We start from the raw sequence: 21,326 nt of genomic DNA, 5'->3' as shown, positions 1-21,326 counted from the left end.
TCCCGAATCTACTTCTTTTGTGATCCGGCCCATAGACGTAGAAACTATATAATGTGTCAATATTTTTAGCCACGCACAGGAATCTATGACAACAGGCATTTCATATATTTAACGATGGGCTCTATTCAGTGAGAAATTCATATGTTTTGCCGGTTGCCTGTGAGATCTCATCACAGACTTTGAGTGCTGCTTCCCGTTTTTCCTGGACAGTGGGCAAACTAACCAGAGACGTATCGGCTCCGTAATGAAGCAACAACTTGAAGCATACTGGCTCGTCTTGCAAAAATTCTAGGGCCATTGAAAGAGGTGTCTCGCCAAACCGAGATCGAGCATCGATGTCAGCCCCATACTTTAGTAGAAGCTTCAAAACGTCTTCCACCCTTTCTTCACTTAAAGTCCGGTATTTTGTCCTACTGGTTCTAAATATTTTGGCTGACACAGCGTTCATTTGCTCGTGCAAAGGTGTATAGTTAGACCGATCGCTGGTATTTGGATCGAGGCCATGCTCAAGCAGTAAGTTGAGTATCTCCAAATAGATGAGAGCATTTTGACCGCTTGATTGAGCAGGACGAACTACGAGGTGAGCCAACCCGCTGCCTTGGCAATCCTGCATTGAGACATCGGCGCCATTGTCAAGAAATAAACGGACAGAAGTTATTTCCCCCATAGATACGGCCTTCCACAGGGGTGATTCCTGGTAGTTGTCCGAATGGTTCACGTCTGCACCCTGGGAAACCAGATATCGAATAAGGCTATCATTTCTCTCCAGGAAGCCTGGCAGTTCATCCTTGGGTATAAGTTTCATCTTCGAAGTATTCCTTGCTTGAACGACCGCAACGAATAGTGGATGGTAGCGAGCCCATATCCCTGCTTCACATCTCTTGTTTGGATCCGAACCTGCAGCGATAGCACGCTTTGCTAGATCAACATCTGCAGTGTCCACGGCTCGCCACATAGCGTCATTATTACGAGATCGCGCATCTAGCTGATAGAGTTGCTGGTTGAGTAGACCGTGTAGGCGACGATTGCATCGTAGAAGCGAGTTTAGATCCCGCTTCTGTGAAAATTTTTCGGCAATGAGCAAAATTAATTCGTTTGGGAGCATCGTAAGGTAGACAGTCTGGTTGATGCCATAACTATATTGGGTGCATTGAGATATCTGATTCGACATCCTGGAGGGAAAATGGCACCAACCTTGGAGTTAGCAATCTGAGAAGAAAAATTCCTTTGGGAATAGAAAAGAAGACGGCGATGTATTAACTAGTTAGCGGCGCTGCTGCCTCATTTATAGACCAATGCCAACAGGGGCCTGCATCTGGCTGGGTACATACATACTATTGAAATAATACCTTTATTATAGTCCTGGATAAATATTCCACTGCCACCAACATTAAATGACTTAACGTAAGACGCAAAGATTCTCCTCTGATTGGCTAAGTTAAACAACCAGTAAGCTTTAAGTAAGCTCGGAAACTTAATCTTATCTAACCCAAAAGTTTTCTTTTGGAATGCTAAAAATACAAACTTTCCATCTTATGTCTTATTCGACTTTGGTTATAAATAATAATATTTCTACCGTCCTCTAAATCTCCTTGTGTCAACTTTGGAGACGGAGATGCAAGGCTTTCGATGCTGTTGACAAGTAGAGCCCTGAGCTCCCCCCCAAGCTCCATCCAAATATCACCATACTACGCCAACATATCCGTCCACCGCCCGAGCCTGAGTATGTTGCGCCTTCTCCCTTGTATCTTCGTAGTCTGATTATATACTCTTGAAACTAGGTGCCTACAGGAATGGACACCTCTTTGCCTATACGTCTGAAAGATATGTGTTTAATGAAACACTCTGGAAGAATGAGCGTTACGTCACGTTTGATGTTGAAGATTTCAAGAAGCTTGCTGAGACGCATATTCGCCATGGACGAGTTGCAGATATCTCCAAGTTCATAGAAGGGGGTTTAACAGCGTCTTTCTACTTACTATGGAAGAAATTTTCCAGCGATTGCCAAAACACCGTACCGGACTACACTGCCAAAACATTATGCAACTGCGAGCGAGGCAGCAACGTTGGAGTTATTACGGCTGAAGGGTATACCTGTTCCAAAAGACTTCGGGTATTCTGCCTCTAGCGATAACCTTGCTGGAGTTGAATACATTACCATGGAGAAAGCCCAGGGAATCCAGGTGAAAGACAAATGGTTTCCAATGACGAAACAAGGAAGGCATAAACTAGCATCGAGCTTCGTGGGAATTGAAAAAGCTCTCTCTTCTCTTCCATTCAGCTCGATTGAAAGTGTTTACTTCAAGAGGGATATACCAGCCGAGCTTCAAGCGCCTTTACACTCCAGAGTATCTCAGGATCAAGGGCATGTGCAAGAAATATCTAACCAATTCTGCGTGGGCCCAATAACTGATTATATATTCTGGTATGGGAAACGAGCAAAATTTCAATACCAAGAGGACCATGTAGGCGTTCTCTTCGCCAAAAATGCCAACGTCATCACTTTAACGGTTGGTAGGGGACAATTCAGCGACCTATCTCCGGTTAATTGTAGAGAAGGAGATAAAATGGATTCAACAAAATGGAAAACCACTTGAACCCCTTGGCTTAGAAGAGCCCACACTTCCACCGGAGTATGAGACTTTAGAGGCAGACCGACGAGCTATATCGTCGCATGCTAATGTTTCATTACTATCATATATTTACCGGCGTATTAAACAATCCTCGTCTCAACGCTCTACGGGACCCTCTGTTGAAACCACGGAAGCATCGAGTAGACGGAGCAGGACGTCAATGGGGTGGAAATACCATCACCTTGAAAGGAGCTCTTGTTCGGATAGCTGATTACTGGGACCAACTCCCCGAAACGAAGGGAATTGAATGCCCAGTAAAGCTCGATATACTAGAGCTAGAGGAATTCTTGAAGCTGGAAGAAATATGGCACTATTTCAATGCCGTCGTGAATCATTGGCGGGATAAATTAGGTATCGGCGAGGATGGCTGGGTTAGCAGCGAGAACTACGGCTCTGCGATGAAGGGGATCCAGGAACTTAAGCAAGATATGATCAACAAGGCAGAGGGTGACGAAGAAGATATCTTCTTGATCAACAAGGGCTGGCCGCTTGATGACCACGAGGAGATTGACTGATTTGCCCGCATAAAAAATATGGGGATAAACACGAGAGATAAACCTCCTCTCCCTTCATTACATAGTATGGATGCCGCTCTTGTGTGCTCGGACATGGCAGCCAAGTATATAAAGGCAGACTAAGTGCTCCATGGCGATCCTCCGCACCTAAAGCCAGGCGGATTCCCTTTGGTGTGAAGTTTGCCTTGCCAGTCACCATTTTCCCCTTCTATCATGGTCAAGCAAAACCCGGTCGATCGGAAGGTAGAAAACGAACTCAATCGCTAGAATTAATATTTATCTGCGCTTGGATCGGGAGAGCATATATATTACTAATTAATGATAATGCTGCATGAACTACATGTATAATCGGGTTTAAGGGGCGAACGGCGACTTGAGTTGCTAACACCTTTGACCTAGGTATAAGTTATATGCCTTACGCTTGACCCGCGACTGTTTGAGCGACATTCAGCAAATGTCCAGCCAGCAGATATGCGTGGCTAGTGGCGACATTTCCCTCCATTGAGCAATATCTCTAGCACATTTAGACATTTGTGGCAGTGCCGTGTAACTGCAGAGCGGTATTTATGCTGTCCTACTTCGCGGGCATGGCAAGAAATTGCTTATTCTCATGCAGGACACTCCACATAGTTCAGATGGAAACGGTGAAGCAGCTCGGTAGATAGCAAGCCGAGATCTGTGAGAGATATAATATTCGAAATTTGAATGATTTTTATATTATTTCACTAGCTGAGTTGTTTATTTCTTCCTTCGCTGTTACCTCTTCAACACCATCCTTTACTGGTACACTAACAAGAAGCGGAACAAGGAGAATAAAGTAGAGTAAAAAAAAAAAGGAAAAGCACGTCTGAAGCGTTTTATCGGGTTTAAGTTGGCATCAAGCCTGGTCACGTCAATGAAATTAAGGAGAATAGAAGGTTAGATCAAGGAAAGACATCGTCTGACGGTAACGGTAAAGGAAAAAGGTAGATGCTGGGGAGTGAGAGACTTGAGTAATCCAAGACACTGCAGACCTTGGTAGTTAATTAGGCGTGTAAGAAGTAACATAAAAGCGTGCATGTGCATCATTATCAAACCAGAAGATAAAGCGAGATATATGGTGCGACCCGATGTAGTAGGAAAGGAAGACTAATAATGAGTAGGATATGGTAGGAGATGGAGACGGGGAAGGGTGAGGAGATCCGCGTGAACGTATATATGTATGGATTGTTTAAATAAAAAAGAAGTCCTGCCAGAACACCGTGCAAAATAACCGAGAGACACATGAATTGAAATCAGAGAGATAATATGTTATAATGTAAATATGGGGGTATATAGCATAGAGAAGAAGAGAAGGAAAGAGGGTTGGCGCAAGCGAGAGAGTGGAATCACCATGACTCCCTATCTCTCGGATCTGTGCTGAGAGAAGTGTCTCGCTCATGGCTCTTCTTTTTCAGGTCAATGCCATCGCCGATTTCGGTAACCTCAAGGTCGGCATCAAGGTTCTGGTTGAATAGCATCTTGGGATTGATGCGCCATGCTCCTTGTGGGATGAAAGTACTGGCAAATATTATGACAGCCATCACGCTGTACTGTACACCTGCGACGTTGTGAATTGCAGAGTGGATGTTGCCTCCTCCATCACGACCGCCCGTGCTGATGTAGACGGAATCAATGTATTGGCCCAGTAAAGGCGAGGAAATGGCGTATGTGACAATATAAGTGGTGTAGAGGCAAGCCATAACGGCACCGAGGGCAGATACGTTTTGGGCTTTGGACTCGTGGCGTGCGAGAGAGGCCTGGATATAGGCAGCGAGAGAGACGTCTCCAGCAGCCCAACCGAAGGAAATGGGTAGGAAGGTTGCGGCGATGATCCAGGCATAGATGACCTGGTCTTGTGGTGGTGTCCAGAAGGAGAGATACCAGACACCCAGAAGCATGATGGCGTCAAGTCGAACCCACGGAATCGGGGTGGTTACAAGATTGGTGAAAAGGAAGACGAAAAGAGCACCGAATAATTCACCAAGGTTGGAGCCACCGACAATGATGTTAGCCCAGGCGGAGTGGCCCAGGTATCGGCGGGCGACGGCGGGGGCGAGCCCGTTTTCGAGATAGCGATGGCCATAGAAGGCAATCGAGTAACCGGGGATAAGCCAGATGAAGCGGCGGTTAGTGAAAAGGAGCTTGCATCCGGTCCAGATGGATTCACCGAATAGGTAGAAGGACACGAACACTGCCTTGATGTATGTCGGTCGCTTGCCCAAGAGAGGGGGTGGAGGAGGCTGGAAGGCGTCGCCTTCCTTAATGAAGAACCAGGTTGCACCGGCCATGGCGAAGAAGACGGGGGTGATAATGAAAGAGTAGTTGTTCCCCAAGGTCGGGATGAGGGCGAGAGCGGTACAGAATGCACTGCCGGTGCCAGAAATCTCATAGAAGACGTGGACCATGGCATCGAGACGGCGAAGCTTTTGGATGTTTCCTCCCACGATATCACGGGGGATGATACGACGGATTAACTCGACCATCCCGTAGACGATACCAGTTACACAGTAGATGGGTATCATGCCGTCGGTATTGTATTTCCCATAGTAGTGGAAATCCATGGCCGGGTGATCGCCGCGGAACTCTGGAGGCATGATGGTTCCGCCAGTGGCAGCATCCACGACCATGAGAATAGCGGTAAAAAGGCCAAACAAGACGACAGAGATAACCAGAACGAGTCTGGCGGGAGCACGACGAACCAAGGGTGCAATGATGATCGAGCCAACACACTGGCAGGCCTGGTTGAGACCGCTGAGTAGGCCGACTCGTTCGAACGTCTTGGCCGGTCGATGTTTTAACAAGGCATCGTAGTCGTACCGGTTCGTAGCGAGGGCAAGGATGGAGCCATTGAAGGCCTCAAGGCCGAACTTGTAGAATGTGATCCCTAAAATGTATAGAAAGATGTTACGACGCTCGACCGCGCTGAACATGCCCCAGCTGCTGCGCACGCTGTCCTTGACGGTAGCAAAGATCATAATGGGCAGACTGATCCTCTTGGTGGTGGTTGTTGTGATGCTATAAGTCCCGGTCTCATCTCATGCGTTTGTGTCTCAGGACAGAAAGGGAGAGCCAGAGAGTGTCGAGCAGAGCTAACCTGTGAGCAAGCAATGACTATACAACAAGAGGCAGGAAGAACGAGGGTTAGGAGTAGCGGGATGACATCGGTATATATTATACGGGTAAAGACGTTGGTCCCTGGGGCTCTCTGGGTCTTCCCTTGATGACGGTTTTCCCATCTGCATCACAACTGACCACACCAACCTAAGGGCTTAAAGCTAAGAGAAAAAAAAAAGAAAAAGAAAAAGACCGAAACCACGCCCAATGATGGGCAGAATGGCATGCCCGTGCAACTGGGGCAGCTTAATCGGCCTAAGCAAGGCCTTTCTCTTGGGTTCTTAGCAGCCGGGGGACGCATCCATGTAGCCTCTCCATACCAAGGTGGAGATATGCCTCGGAGTGGACTGGGGGAGACGGTAGAAATTTCCGTTAGCGAATAGGTGATTGGGCGACAAGGGGTAATCTTCTGACTTTTTGCCCATTTAAAATAGAGCATATGTAAGAAAGAAGGAAAAGAGAGAGAGGCGAAAAGCTTGGATCGACGGTTGTGGCAGTCTTCGGGGAGGCTGGTAAGACACTGCCTACAGGCCCTGCGGCTAACTCGCCTGCCGCCATAATTATTTTCTCCCTGGCACTGTCCCTTCGGCATCGATAGTCCCGGGCTAGACAAGATTCAGGGCACTCCCAGAAGGGAATATTTGGGTTGATTATTTGTTATTTTGGTGGAGTAAATATGTGTGTTATCCTTTTTTTTTATCTCGTAAAATTAGACCTCAAGCCAGCGTGCTGGTAACGCATGCTGTATGTATATATAGAAATGGTCTTTGCATTCCTGTCGTCCCCTCTTGAAATCCCCCGATGCTGTGTAGCGTATCAGGAGTTCAGGAGTCGCCCAGGGGAAACAGGGCTATCCATCCGATATTCCACTTGGTTCAAGCCTCATGCTGGATCGTTGAACCAAAAATGTGCAGGCGGAACCAGCTTCTGATTCGAGGCCCGGCGCATATCGCGCGCATCTGCCCTCATCGAGCTTCTTAATTTGGGCGGCGTTTTGTGTTGCTTGCTAGTCGGTCCATATTTTATACTCAAGGAAGTGTTGGAGGCGAGATGCTGGCCGGGCCAGCAAATCTTCGTCCATAGCGGCTGCACGTGTCGACCATCGATGAATGTATCGATGATGTACCTCGCAGTAGTGCGATGTATGTAAAGATACATGCAAGTACCCGCTGGCGATGGAGTTGCGATGCACTTGCTATGCCAACCTCGACGCCCTTTGCTCACTAAGCCTCGTTAGTAGGGAAAAGGCGATTCCATCTACATACTTTTTTCACTCTTGTCCTTTCGTCCTTTTTCATACTCTCTCCGTCTCTACGTGGGCAAGGGGGGAAGAGCATTTATCAGACTTCACGTGTGGCAGGCCGTCACTGCAAATGGTAGCAGGTTTTCTCCCTCTTGGCCATAAGGGTTGGCAATATATCTTTGGTAGATTTGCTGCGTCATGGTTCTTGGTTGCCTCATATAATGTTATCTCAGGCCACAATCATATTCTGTGCCATTGTTGTTATGCAATTGGTGAAACAGGGTGGGCTCACTAACCCCGTAGTTATGTATATCGACTGCAATCTCCATCCTCCGTTCTCTCAACGCCGCACTAAAAAGCAGCAGGAAAAACGTGTTGAGCAAGGGTTCGATGGTCTATATCTGAATAACATGTGTTATATGTAGGTGAAGGTCTGGTCTCTGGTGAAACATCCTCCATATTTTCATCGCGACTGTCGCCGTACTTAACCCCTTGCATCCAATGTTTGCATTAGTACCAGCAGTAGTATATGAATTAGCACGAAAATATCCCTGTAAGCAGTGGTCAAAAACGTGCAATCCCGATGCTCTGGGAGCTCCATTGCCCATCCTTCGTGTCTTTTATCTTTTTTCTGTCTAGACCATCAGACACCGATATGCCATCGAGCAAGGGCCCAACCTATTTCATGAACTTTCTGTCTCGTCGGCCATCTTTCGTCGTTTCTTTGCTTGAACGCCGCGGGCTTCTACCTTCCCCATTGCGGGTAACACCCTGACTGCGTGAAAAACATAGCCCTCCGCTCCGCCCCGGCCTGTCATGAGAGGGTGTGTTCGTCCGGGGAGAACTTGCCATGTCCTAACCCGAGATGTGTGTAACGTGGGCGCTAGCAGCAACGTTGGGTCAACAGGGAACTCCTCCTCCTTATCTTCTGCAGCCCCTTCCGCCACCTCTCGCTTATAGGTGATATACGCAGTCCGGCGGGCAGTTGAGTATAGATCAGCTAGCTGCACCAACGGCTCAATGTATGGCGAGTACACCACAACCTGCGCCGACCCAGCCAGCAGTGGGACCGTGTGTCTGAGTATAGATGTGGGATCCATTAGAGTTGCGACGATTAGGCCATCGAACCCGCCGGCTCTGGTTTCATCAACCGCATTACGCACTCTTGTCCAGCGACGTTTCTTTTTAAAATGCATTGCCCGTTTTGACGGTTTCCAGCTAGCTAATTCCTCTTCGCCAATCTTGGGTGGTTCCATATCATATATTGCGTCTTCGGATGGGTGGAGAAGCTGCAGCCATGACAGAGTCTTCAAATGAGTAGATAGAGGGTGTGTTTCAGAAGGTTCATTGATATCGTGCGAGAAGTATTTGAGCATACTTAAGTTCGGCTGTAAGTTGGGATGAATCACTGTTAGTGTCGTGTGTGAGGCAGACGCCGCTTCCGCTGCTGGCGTCTCATCCTCCGTAGGTTGAATAAGCCTCGCTCCTTGCTTCGTAGTGTTGGGAAGACCCTCTCCAGATAGCACTTCAGGAGGATATAGTATGCCTGCCCTTTCAGCCATAGCAGCGACTACTAGCCCGCCCGTATCATCCACAATCAACCACCGCCCATTTTCACGATTGACCATCTCGTCTGCCTTGGCACCGCCCACCTCTCCAGTACCCCCATAATGCACATTAGCCCAAGCTCCGATTAAACCTATCATCTCATCCCTCAATTCCATAATCCGCCCTGGATCCTTCTGCTCAAGCATCCATTCAGTCAATATACCCACATCCATTGGTACCACCGTGAACCGGTGCAGATACTTCTTCCGTTTCCTAAGCATATACTTTGCACGTGAGAACTGTGTCTTCTGGTCCAATGCAGAGTGCGATTCCAGCAGTTTTGAAATGATTTCTCTTCCCGCATGTGTAGACGATTGTTTGAGTTCCTCGATCTGCGCCATCGTAAGCTGCTGGGTGCTCCTTTGGTCGATTATGTGTCTGTTGTCTTCCTGGGGGAATGGGATGGTTGGTGTGTTCGCATCGGTTTCAACATCCCCATCACCCTCACCATCAGCGATCAGAGCTTCGGTGTGTAACTCGGCGGCGGAGACGATGTGTAGGACATGGCCGTCGGCGTCTGGATGGTCTGCGATTTCAAAGGTGGCATAGAACGGCCTCCCAATAATCTGATTGCACGGAAATGAACCATACTTCCCCAGGGATACATTCCTATCATTACCATTAGCTATATTACTTCTAAGCAGCGCAAGAGAGATCAAAAAGCCATACGAATTAGGCACTGTCTTGACGACCTTGGTGACGTCTGACGGCAACTTGAGCGCCACATATACATTTGGCGGGATAGAAGAATGCATCTTTACCTACTTCCCACCCCCAAACTGCCCCTTCTATCCCAGGACTGATATTATATTATCGATAAACGAAGCTGTAGAGTTAAAAGAGAAAAAAAAGCGACATCTCGAAATTCCCAAAGAAGAAAAAAGCTTGAAATTATACCGGCTCGGGAGTATATTTATCCGATATCTTCTATTACGTCATCAGACGCTTTAACTTCGTTTTTCAAAACATCCAAAAATAATAACGAAAACTACGAACTGGAACGAAATTTGCGCTTCCGCTGGGTATCAATATCGGATTAACAACTTGGAAAACACGCTGTACGAAAGGGCACGGAGTATTACTCCGAATGGCCTCCTGAGTCGAACTGTCCTGTTTGCCTCCGCAATAGTTTGCTCAGTGCTTGGTGTAACTGGGTGGAGACCTGCGCCTCATCCAGGCTGACACCGAAAGCCCTGATAATATATAAGAGGGTCCGGCCATACAAGGAGATTATCCCCTCATAATTTGCTGTTGAAAGATACAATGCTGGAATGGATATTATAATGCGACCTAAACTGGGAAGTACCATAATCACTCTTCACGATCAACGAATTTTGGGTGGAAGGGAGCCCGCATAGCCATTATACATACACTTGGCCTCGATATAAGGATCTGTCGACAGTTATGGTTTCAACACATGTTCCTGTGTCTGATGCAGGGAGTGATATGGGATATACAGATAGATCACATAACAGCAATGCGCAACCTCCTCCTAACCTGAGCGAACCACATACCAGTACACATCCCGTTTCACAGCCGCCGCGATTTCAATCACCGCGGAATGAGAAAGCAGATGGAGCCACTAGCTCTCCTCTGGCCAGTCCAGGACACATCGCCTTGCCACAGATACCTCCAGCTGATGGTTACGAGAACACCGCTGACATCTGGGCTGACAGAGTGAACAATGACTTGCGAATATACAGCCCGCCTAAAGAGCCATTTTCTCACCAGGTAACGGGGAAAACTAATCCAGGCTCATTACGCGACCTGCCGCCATCAGGCGTCCAGCTGGGGTCAAATAATCCGTTTCTTAAAGCAAAACTGAGTCGCGATCGTGAGTGTCTTTCAGGTTTAATCAGGTTACGGCAGTATATTTGCTTACCGCGTGTGTAGAGAATCTTAACACCGAGTCAAACTCTCTGGAGGAGCAAACGCTACACCCTACGCATGGGGACCAGAATACTTCCCACTATTCTCAACCGCCTGATTCCAGCCAGATGAACAACGAAATGGCCGCCTTGTCCCTAACTCCACTCGCCCACCATACCGATAGTTCAGAGAATATCAAACATACAACTGTCGGCGAAGGCGCAAATCTAGTTGAGAAAACAGGTATATCTGATGAGAGTTCTGCGGCACAGAAAGTTGTATCTCCAATAGAGTCCGAGAATTTGATCGACTTTGATTCCCATGAAAACTCGGTAGAGGGCGAACCTCGATCAGGGCTGCATACCCCAAGCGAATCTAGTTTTGAGAAAATAGACAAAGGCAAAGGAGTAGTGACCCAAGACATCGAGCCCGAACCCCGTGCAGCGAGTCCAGCTGGAGTTCCGCCAGTTCCAGCTGTAGTCGAGCCACCTTCCGTCCCTAACCATACGACACCCGTACAATCATCCCAGCATGCAAGCCACAAGTCCGAAATCTATGATATCCGCAGTGTTAGCTGGACAGACGGTACCACTGAGTTACGACAATCACCCGTTTTGGTGCAGAATGAAAATGGGCCATGTCCACTTCTAGCTCTTGTTAACAGTCTTGTATTGAGATCTCCACTTGGTGCAAAAACACCACTTATTCGGGCATTACATTCCAGAGAAAGAATATCTCTGGGGTTACTGATACAAGCTCTGTTTGACGAACTCATCAGTTCGTCAGATGGAAGTGAAGAATTACCCGATATTGAGGCTTTAAGTGTGTTTCTCACCATGCTGCACACTGGGATGAATGTGAACCCACGCTTGACTCCAGTATGTTTAGGAATTAACGCAGGCTTTATCCCATGGCGCGTTCACTGACCGGCCTTTATTAGATCTTACATCCTCTTACACCGGGGACCTTCCTGAAAACCCGAGATATAGAACTATACAGTGTATTCAACCTGCCTTTAGTCCACGGTTGGGCCGCGGCCCCGTCATCACCAACACACGAAGCAATGCTTCGTGTGGCTGAATATCATGATGATATTCAACTACTTCATTTTCAAAGAGAAGACCTAGAGTCTAGAGCCATTAGTACGGGATCGTTAACTCTTGATGAGCAACGATTGTTTGAGGATATTGATACCATCCAGCGGTTTGTGGCAATAGATAACCCTACCCAGTTAAGCCCATTTGGCCTCCAGCACCTGGAGAAATCCCTACCATCAGGTAGCATTTGCGTATTATTCCGAAACGACCACTTTTCAACTCTCTTCAAACACCCGCTTTCTAACCAGCTATTCACGCTGGTTACTGATGCTGGGTATGCAAGTCATGCTGAGATTGTCTGGGAGAGTTTGGTGGATGTTAATGGAACCAACTCTGAGCTATACTCTGGTGATTTTCGCCCCGTAGGGCATGGCCCATCAGCGCATGTCCAGCCTACTCTTCCAAGCGAAGGGGGGCTACCAGTAAAAGATTCAACGAACACCACCGAACAAACAGACGCAGACTATGCTTTTGCCTTATCGCTACAGTATGAGGATGAGCAAAATCGGCAGGATGAACCAAGGTCACCGCCCCCAGCCCGCCGACCACAGAATAATCTCAGGATAAATTCCGAAACCACCTCACCTCGAGGTCGGTCACATCATCAAATACGCAGCACACGCTCTGCAAGTTTTACACAACCAAGTCCCGCTCTCCCATCTACCTTGACTCCTCTTCCTCGCACACCCACTACCCATCGTCCACCCCCATCACGAACCCAGGCTTTTTCTCCAATGATTCCTCCTACTTCTGGCCAATCTGATAACGACAATGACCCCAATGCCCCTCCACCAACATATGAACAAGCCGCCCAGGAACCAGCATACATACCGCCTCACAACGGAAATCCGTACCCGCAGCAGCATCAGGGTTATACGGGCCCTAATTCCCGGTATAATCAAATGCCTGGATACAACCAAGGCCCTCACATGGCTGGCAGGAGACGGCAAGGTCCTGCTTCGCTTTCGACCTCGTCGTTACCACAGCGCGACTACTATAGGGAAAGAGACAGGAACAAGGACTGTATTGTGATGTGATTCACAGAATAGCCGGTTCTAGCGTTTAACTTTGGAGCGTTTTATATCTATTCTACGTATCTTCTTCGGCAGTCGTGGTTTTCTTAAGGGAATATTTCTGTATATATGTGCATGATATTTAAGACCAGCCAAATACCTGTGTCTATTTATGAACGATTAATTCTGAATTTACAAATGCCTTTCATCATTACAACTTGGCCCCTTTCTAGGATTCAGTGCCTGCCTCCCTGTTTACACCTGGCTTTAAGCTAATAACTCGAACAAAAATCTAGTTTCTCTGCCATAAAGTCATCCTTGTCCTTACGTACAGTACATACGAACATAGGAAGTGGAAAACAGAGCTTCCCGTCCGCTCAGCTGTACTTAAGCCACTTGCCGGTCAGTTAGTAGTTGGCTGGGTGACCACCAGCGAATCCCGACTTTCGTATGTTTTTTCTCTTTACCTCAGAGACCAAGCATCATGAGAAAGACATTAAGGTTAGGGTTATGCGCCTCCCGCCTAACCTTATATAGAGTAACAGTACAAAATAACAGTAGTGGTTACTCCTTATTCAACAAATGATTCTTGTGGAAGCTTCTTTTTTTTACTCGACGAATATATATAAACCGTACAAGGATGATCCTACCAATGCTAGAGCGCAGCGCTTGCTCCAAACTTGGTAAATAGAGGGTTGCTTGCCCACCATATTCCTAGTCAATGTTGGTCAGGTATTAGGAGACTACCAAAGTATGGCAATATACATATCTTAAGTCTAAAATGTTATCTAATATATGTAATCACAGAAAATAAAATGAAGAGACAGAGACGTTAAGTATCATCGCACCGGACTCGTTCTATAAGTAAGAACCGATCATCTGCTCATAACCACATTAAGTGTGTGGCCACCACGAATTTTTCCTAACAGCCAAGGTAAATAGCTAGGAGCATGGTTAGCTAGCCTTATATTAATAACAGTGAAAGGTGGAACTTACCATTGGCAAAGAGAGCATAGGTATCGGCATTCTGGATGGCCTGGCCAGCAGAGAGAGAGGTAGCATCTTCATAACCATAGCCTAGATCGTCACAATAGGGGCTGACGACGGCAGAGTTATGAGTCATCTCGTGGAGGGTGGTGGTAGCCTGATCTTGCTCGTGGCATGACTGGGCAAGGGCAGGCAGGTCAGAGTAATAGATTGGGCAGTTAGTAATGATGTTTTGGTCTGGAAGCGTATAAGCAAGGACACCAGGCTGGCAACCATTCATAACATCAGTACAGTAGTATGTAGTACTGCCGGAGTTGACGTAGGTGGATTCACTAGCAACCGACTGAAGACGGGAGACGATGGTATTGATGGTACGGCGGCTGGTAGACTTGAAGTACTCCGCAACTGTGTCAAGATTTGAAGGGGCAGCTTGAGCAGCGGCTTGAGCGAGAGCAGCAGAGTTATAAAGGGCACCCTCGAGGGCATCAAGTTGGCTCTGAGTGCAGGTGGAGGTGTCGATATTGGTGCGCTTGTCGATGGATCCAGGTGATTTCTTAACAGTCCCCATGGCCTGCACGACGGAGGCAGCCTTCTTTGCATCAACATCCAGCTCGATCTTGTTGGATTCATACTTGGCATATCCAGTAATAGTAGTTCCGTTAGCCCCGTGCCCTTCAGCAGTAGGGATGGTACCAGAAGCCATGACGGTGATCTTTCCACCCCGGGTCAGATCGTGGGTACGAGCAATATCGAAAGAGCTCTCAACGCTGGCTTTGGGGCTAAGGGTGGTGAAATAGTCTGGAGACAGGCCGGTCATTTTATACCGGGCAAGCATTCCAGTAAACTTGACCTCAGTGCCTAATCAGTTAGTATTTAGAAGATCTTACATAATGGCCATGATCCGCTTACCGTTCTGATAGACCCTAACCTTCCGAGTTGGATTCTTATCTAGGATAGTATTGAACTGCAGCAGATTCAAAGCCTGGTCGCCTTTATTGGTGATGGTGGCTTTAATCATCGTATTGCCAGTAGCAGAAAGCTGGATATCAATCACAGATTGCTTCACTGGGGCACTTGGAACCGCAGCTGCGGTAGCGGTGGCTACTAGAGCCCCAAGAGCAGAGAGAGTAGCGATGAGTTGCATCTTAAGTAGAGGGTTTGGAAGAGAGAGTGTGTGTGATGGTATGGGGAGCAAAAAAGCAAGTGGTAATTTTATATGGGCGTTTCGCTTGGTCTTTTGAAAGGATAGCGAGGCGACTTGATAGCAGTTTATATACTGTTTGTGGGAGGTATGCTCCGTACAACTTTGACATTTGACCTAGTATGTAGCAACTCTGACGTAGTCCTAGACTTCCCAAAACCTATGTCCCACAACGTTTAATGATCCACCAAGATGATATTATATGTTAGATTATATGACATGGAGCCAGGAGCGTTCTGGGTATAGACCATTAATTATATGGTATCCATGTGCATGGACTCGGATTGATGCAGACTTCTTCGTGGGTGTATCAAAGGCTTGAAGCACGAGAATATAAAGCAACTGAGTACATTCAATTCGCTAGGCACCCGTAATAGGTGACTAGATCGAAAACGATGAAGTACATGGTGGCTCTGCAATCTGCACCTCATAAGAACCTGAAGAAACCCATGGCCACAATGATGCCTATAGTTCGGTCAGCCAAGCTTTTACAGTAGAGAACATTACCATGTCGATAAGAGATATTGTTAAACATATCGTGCTATTTCTTGGGAAGGGTAAACAGCATTTTACCGAGGCACACGAAATATAGAGATAACATTAGCATAGAAGCATATGGCAGTTTCTCTTCATCACAGGCATATTCGGGTGAGTTCCTCAAGTGGATGAACCGACTGGTGTAAGAGTTAGAGCCAGAGCATTGATAGTTCGTTGACCCATAGATAATCAACTGCTAGAAGGAGAAGTTGTGCATGAAGAAAACCATGCCGTTGGATGATGGTAAACTAGCTCATCCTAGAGCACCTTATTCAAACCCATCAAGGTTTGAGTTGTCATTTAAGGCGTAATGCTGTTGTATCTAGGTTGTAGTCTATTTTCACGGCTAACCAAATCGTGACAAGTGAAATAATTCTTTTCACGTGCTCTTGTTCAGGTTTAGCATATAGTGGTAGAAGTTCACGCCAATAAGGGTGAACTGAATTGCGGCCGTTGAGTGTGGTAAGACAACTCCTAGCTTGAACCGGGGTCCTGCTCCCCACAGGTAGGTAGGCCGAGCTAAGCAATGTTATCCCAATCATAAGCCCTGGCAAAAGAACATGCCAACTGTGGTGATGCTTAGGTGGAGGAAAGCCGGATCGTCGAACTGGTCGAAGTGACCAGCTAAGCGGACACGTGATAATCCCTATAAGAGTATTATCCCTGCCATTAATCCTACATCCATCTGTATCCCAAGGGCTTACGTGGACAGGATATCTATAGAGAGCTAATTTCGTTCCTGGTAAAAATGGAGGAGGCAGGCAACAAAAGGATTGGGAACGCTGGCTCCAGTTTCCAGCCAAATATTATGGTGAAAATCCTCGGAGTAATTGGGGGTTGACGGGTGAATCCTTTCCCTCAACACAATAAAAGATAAGAAGACATGGTTAAAAAGGCAATAAAATACCTAGAGAAACATTCTACCATGCATAAATCATCAGCATCAGTTGATAATAGTTGAAGTGTCGTTAAAGTTAGAAGATGCGAAGACGACTTGGCGCGAATTAAAGCTAATTTTGCTATTGGACAGAGATGTAGCTAGATATTTTTCATTGGCTACCTTAATAGTCTAATTACTTATAAGCTAGCTTATTGGTTGGACTAGACTCTCCTTTTTATATTATTTGCTTGGCGTGTCTACAAGCCTCCTTTTATACCAAACCGTGTTTTGGGTCGTTGGCCAACGTCGTGAGTTCTGGACGGAAATACATAGTGGAACTGAGTTCAATACCTCTAGCCACGGTTCAAAAGATACCGTATCCCATATACGGAGAAAAAAATTGAGAAAATAATAATGTGGCAGAGCTTGCAATATTTTAACGCACTAACACCAGGCAATGAGGCCCTGAGTTGATCTCTTTGAGGCGCAGCCTTGTGAAGGCTACGGCTCCCAATCCATCGCCAGCCATCAACCACGAAATGCCGTGAGGAACACAGAAGGCCTCTATAATCTATCATACATAATAGGACAAAGTCGTTGCATTGGGGGGATAATATAGTTGTTCCCATTATCTGCAATGGATATCTTCAGTACAGTTGCGTCTGCGATCACTGTGGCCGAAGGGGTATGGAAACTGATTGACGGTCATCGGAAGGCCCCAGAGCGCTTGCGACGACTCCAATTTGACTTGCAATCTCTCCAGTTGATCTTGGAGAGGCTACAGGCAATAGATTCATTGAGCAGTACCCAGAGATCTATCCTGCAACCAGACATCACGGAAATTGAGCGTATACTACAAGAAATCCTACAAAGCGTCTCGAAACTGACGGCTAAGAAAAAGCGCATATCTTCTCACGTTCTGTCAGCTCCCTCCGGATGCAGTTCAGTTTTAGTGACCTGGATGAGCTGGCGAGGGAGTTGCAGAAGCGAAAGGCATCGCTGACCTTGGCCGTCAATACGGTCAGCCTTAGCGTGATCAACGGGATCGATGTGGCCAAACCCACTATCTCATATGAAATGGCTAGTACGAACGGCGGCTCGTGTGTGCATGACATCGGCTCCATAACAGCTCGAGAATTTCTGGAGGTTTTAAACGCGCCAAACTATATTGACGATAAATTTAGGGTAAAAGAACCTGCTGAGGGGACTGGCTCTTGGATTTATGACCGGCCAGAGTATGCAGAATGGCACAACACTGAGGAGCGGCTAGCAAGCCTACACATTGTTGGCAAGATGGGCAGTGGGAAATCTGTGCTGATGAAGAGCATTCTCAAGAGCTTACAATCCCAGGCTGGGAACCTACAAACGCATGAATCAGGGGTTCTCTACTTCTTCTGTACCTGTGTCGATAGAACAGATACGCCTAAATCTATTCTAAAAGCCCTAATTGTACAGCTTATAAACAACTACCCCGGATTATTCGAGAAAGCAGTTCCAGATATCGAGATCTTCCAGGGCCAGCAATCACCCGGCTCGATCAACTGGTCGCTTGGGGCCATGTGGCACGTTTTTATAACACTCCTTAAACATGTCTCTTTTTCCACACTCTATTGTGTCATCGATGCTCTTGATGAGTGTGAGCCAGCAGGGCTTGATGATCTTCTCCAGCGGCTGCTCGATTTGTCAAAGAACCCATCATCTTCTGGGATCATGGTTACTACTAGACTCCTATTTTCTAGTCGTGAACACCCCCATATCCTCACGTTACTAGACACAGGTGAAACCTGCCTCAGAGTCTTTATTCGCCCATCGTGTGTTGAACCCGATATCCGAGTTGCCATGCAGAGTGACTTTTGTACTCTGAAAAAGCTGCTTGACCTTAATACTGAGGAGACTGAAAAGTTGCAGGAAACTTTGCTCAAAAAATCAGACGGGATGTTCGTCTGGGTTTTCCTGGCTATGAAGGAGATAGCGTGCAATTGCCACCATGCGACTTATGAAGACCTTGAAGGGCTTATCAATGATTTACCAGTTGAGCTGAAAGGTTTATATGAGAAGAGCTGGGCGAAACTCATTCAATCGTTATCCACTAAACAGATAGAGCTGGCAAAGCGCGTCCTTGTTTGGATTCTTCTTGCCAAACGCCCCTTGACCATCACTGAACTGACCGTAGCGCTAGCTATTAATCCCGGTGAAAAGACTATTCCACATCGAAACAAGCTCCTTCGCTCACTACCAGACTTTATTCGAGGTTCCCTAACACCGTTTGTTGAGATTTCGGAGATGGATGTTACCCAAATACAGCCTGCCAACGCGTCTGGGAGCGCAGACTCAAATCCCTTTGTGCCTATAGGGCCTAGAGTACGCCTAGTGCATCAATCGGCACAGGAATACCTTCTTGATGTGTGCGATAGAGGCGATGGCGGCCAAAGCTCGCCTGGCCTCAGTATTGATTTACGAGATGGCCATGCGACACTTGCGCTTGTCTGTATATCTTATCTTAAATGTGAAGAGCTTCAGCTGGGTTGGATAGGGTTGGAGGATCGGCATCCCGACGGAGGACAGATCGTAACAGAAGAGACCAGAGAGGAGGTTCGAAAGAGACTAGAAACATATACTCTGCTTGAGTATGCGGCGCGATATTCCTATTATCACGTCCGACAACTCCAGTCTGTTCCTTATTCAAAAGAATATACTGGCGGACCTGAGTTAAGGAAGAAGGATTACGACATAGTCCAACAAGCTCTTGACTTCATTTTGAAATATCGTCGGGGTTATGAATGCGCGGTGCAGGTTTTGCAGTTTATGAGCGCTTGGGACTCTAAGCTACATGATGGCCCTCCTCCTCCTATTTCAGCTGCCGTTAGGCTCGGTGTACCTGCGATGGTGCGGAGTTTGTTAGATGATCCCGCCACAGACATCTTTGAACGGGAGAAGGCATATGGTAATTTGCCTCTTCATTATGCGGCCGCCATGGCTACGAAAACCACCCACCTAGGAGAATTTGTCAGAATTATCGAAATGTTGCTTGAGAAGGGTGCAGACATCAATTACATTAATATCACTGGGTGTACGCCATTGCACATTGCGTGTCATCACCAACTTCATGAGGTTGTGAAAATACTCTTGGAGAAGGGCGCGGACGCATCTATAAAAAATAAGCGGGGAGAAACGCCTTTGAATATGGCCTGTACGCTCAAGTCCCATAAAACTGTAGAGATGCTAATCGAGGCTGGCTCGGATTGTGAAACGCACGACAATTTGGGATATCAGCCGATAGTGAGAGCAGCAACAGTCTCCAGCTGGGAGACAGTACGGTTGCTCTTACGGCACGGAGTTAACCCTAGAAGTCACTTAAAGGATGGGTACACCTGTTTGCATGCGGCTAGTCGCTCAGGAGAGACACACATTATGGAACTACTCCTTGACGCTGGAGTTCCGGCCGACATCACAATGGACGGTGGCTGGACTCCTTTACATATTTCAGTAAGGTATAACCAACTTGAGGCCACGCAACTCCTTCTTGCGCGTGGTGCAAGCCCAGCAGCACCTCGCGACGATGGCTACCTGCCACTACATACAGCGGCGACATTTTCGTGCCCCAGGCTTCTTGGGCTTTTGCTATCCAATCAACTTGATCTTGAAATATTACTGGAGGCTGGCCCAGAGCCAGTCATCTGCTGTGCGATAAGAGGGGAATTCCCGCAAAATATCTCCCTTTTAATTGAGAGGGGAGCAAACAAGGATGTTCGATGCGATACTGACGGGTTGACACCTTTGCATATTGCGGCTATTTGTGACCGTCTAGATGCTATTAAAACACTCTTGGGTCACGGTGCAGACATCAATTCCGTCACTGACTATGGGCATGATGTTCTTACTACTGCAACCGGAGGCAGTAGCTTTGAGGCTGTCCGGATTCTCGTTGACAATAATGTATCAGTCGATGGATGCAGCAACATGGGGGTTATGACACCCCTTCATATGGCGGCATATGACGGCAAAACCAAGGTCGTCGAGTTTTTGCTCCAGAAAGGGGCCATCATCGATCGCTGTGGTCCTGAAGGATTGACACCGTTAGCGATCAGCGTCAGTAAAGGTCACCTTGAGATCTCGGACTTGCTGGTCATGAAAGGTGCGAAATAACCAGTTACTCCAGCCGTATGTTTTGAGTTTAAAACCTGATGTGCATCTTTAATGGTGATTTCGTAGTGCCATATATAGCTAGACCATTGTTATGTAGAGCTTTGATATGTACAACTATTGATTTGGAACATAGTTTAAGGCAATGTGAGCTTCTATAAAGTTGCACCCGTTAGTATGACTATGTCTGCAGTACATTTCAGAAGCTCAGCTGCAAAGGTGCTTTTGAACCCATAAGGAATCTGGCTAATACCTGTTAATTATCAAAGGTGTGGGTTAGCCCGGTTATAACCCGCCCCCCCCCCCCCCCCCCAAAAACTGTTAAATATTGGTAACTTATCCAAACCTACAGGTGTCTTTGAAACAAATAAAATCGGGGATGAATCAGTGGGAAAATACCTAAGGTTATTCGGGCGTGGGGCTTATTTTGCCACAATTCCAGGGGCTGTAGTATCTTCTATGCTC

The 21,326-nt window shown here is 47.0% G+C and overlaps 8 protein-coding genes across 8 annotated transcripts; 3 read left to right on the top strand and 5 right to left on the bottom strand.

Moving 5' to 3' along the window:
- Positions 1-8: 8 nt before the first annotated feature.
- On the bottom strand, positions 9-1,171 carry MCYG_01997 (conserved hypothetical protein; the record flags this gene model as incomplete). Its single annotated transcript, XM_002849017.1, has 2 exons — positions 9-44; positions 224-1,171. The coding sequence occupies 2 exons, from the start codon at positions 1,169-1,171 to the stop codon at positions 9-11; spliced, it is 984 nt and encodes a 327-aa protein (XP_002849063.1).
- Positions 1,172-1,629: 458 nt separating this feature from the next.
- On the top strand, positions 1,630-3,148 carry MCYG_01996 (phosphotransferase family protein; the record flags this gene model as incomplete). The annotated part of the gene is made up of 4 exons (XM_002849016.1): positions 1,630-1,723; positions 1,782-1,955; positions 1,999-2,510; positions 2,648-3,148. 4 exons carry the CDS (start codon positions 1,630-1,632, stop codon positions 3,146-3,148), a joined length of 1,281 nt encoding a protein of 426 aa, XP_002849062.1.
- Positions 3,149-4,515: 1,367 nt separating this feature from the next.
- On the bottom strand, positions 4,516-6,144 carry MCYG_01995 (conserved hypothetical protein; the record flags this gene model as incomplete). The annotated part of the gene is made up of 1 exon (XM_002849015.1): positions 4,516-6,144. One exon carries the CDS (start codon positions 6,142-6,144, stop codon positions 4,516-4,518), a length of 1,629 nt encoding a protein of 542 aa, XP_002849061.1.
- A 1,021-nt stretch (positions 6,145-7,165) lies between these two features.
- Positions 7,166-7,855, bottom strand: MCYG_01994 (uncharacterized protein; the record flags this gene model as incomplete). Its single annotated transcript, XM_002849014.1, has 3 exons — positions 7,166-7,506; positions 7,549-7,594; positions 7,823-7,855. 3 exons carry the CDS (start codon positions 7,853-7,855, stop codon positions 7,166-7,168), a joined length of 420 nt encoding a protein of 139 aa, XP_002849060.1.
- A 354-nt stretch (positions 7,856-8,209) lies between these two features.
- Positions 8,210-9,889, bottom strand: MCYG_01993 (conserved hypothetical protein; the record flags this gene model as incomplete). The annotated part of the gene is made up of 1 exon (XM_002849013.1): positions 8,210-9,889. The coding sequence occupies one exon, from the start codon at positions 9,887-9,889 to the stop codon at positions 8,210-8,212; it is 1,680 nt and encodes a 559-aa protein (XP_002849059.1).
- Positions 9,890-10,538: 649 nt separating this feature from the next.
- MCYG_01992 (DUF455 domain-containing protein) lies at positions 10,539-13,137 on the top strand (the record flags this gene model as incomplete). The annotated part of the gene is made up of 3 exons (XM_002849012.1): positions 10,539-10,968; positions 11,028-11,881; positions 11,944-13,137. 3 exons carry the CDS (start codon positions 10,539-10,541, stop codon positions 13,135-13,137), a joined length of 2,478 nt encoding a protein of 825 aa, XP_002849058.1.
- Positions 13,138-13,848: 711 nt separating this feature from the next.
- MCYG_01991 (metalloproteinase 8) lies at positions 13,849-15,244 on the bottom strand (the record flags this gene model as incomplete). Its single annotated transcript, XM_002849011.1, has 3 exons — positions 13,849-13,856; positions 14,110-14,958; positions 15,010-15,244. 3 exons carry the CDS (start codon positions 15,242-15,244, stop codon positions 13,849-13,851), a joined length of 1,092 nt encoding a protein of 363 aa, XP_002849057.1.
- Positions 15,245-17,795: 2,551 nt separating this feature from the next.
- MCYG_01990 (ankyrin 2) lies at positions 17,796-21,098 on the top strand (the record flags this gene model as incomplete). The annotated part of the gene is made up of 2 exons (XM_002849010.1): positions 17,796-20,853; positions 21,055-21,098. 2 exons carry the CDS (start codon positions 17,796-17,798, stop codon positions 21,096-21,098), a joined length of 3,102 nt encoding a protein of 1,033 aa, XP_002849056.1.
- Between the last annotated feature and the right edge of the window lie 228 nt (positions 21,099-21,326).

This window comes from Microsporum canis, genomic scaffold (assembly GCF_000151145.1).
Source record: "Microsporum canis CBS 113480 supercont1.2 genomic scaffold, whole genome shotgun sequence".
NCBI classification, from domain to species: Eukaryota; Fungi; Ascomycota; class Eurotiomycetes; order Onygenales; family Arthrodermataceae; genus Microsporum; species Microsporum canis.
The sequence above is the reverse complement of the archived record's forward strand: the minus strand, read 5'-3'. Positions and strand labels throughout refer to the sequence as shown.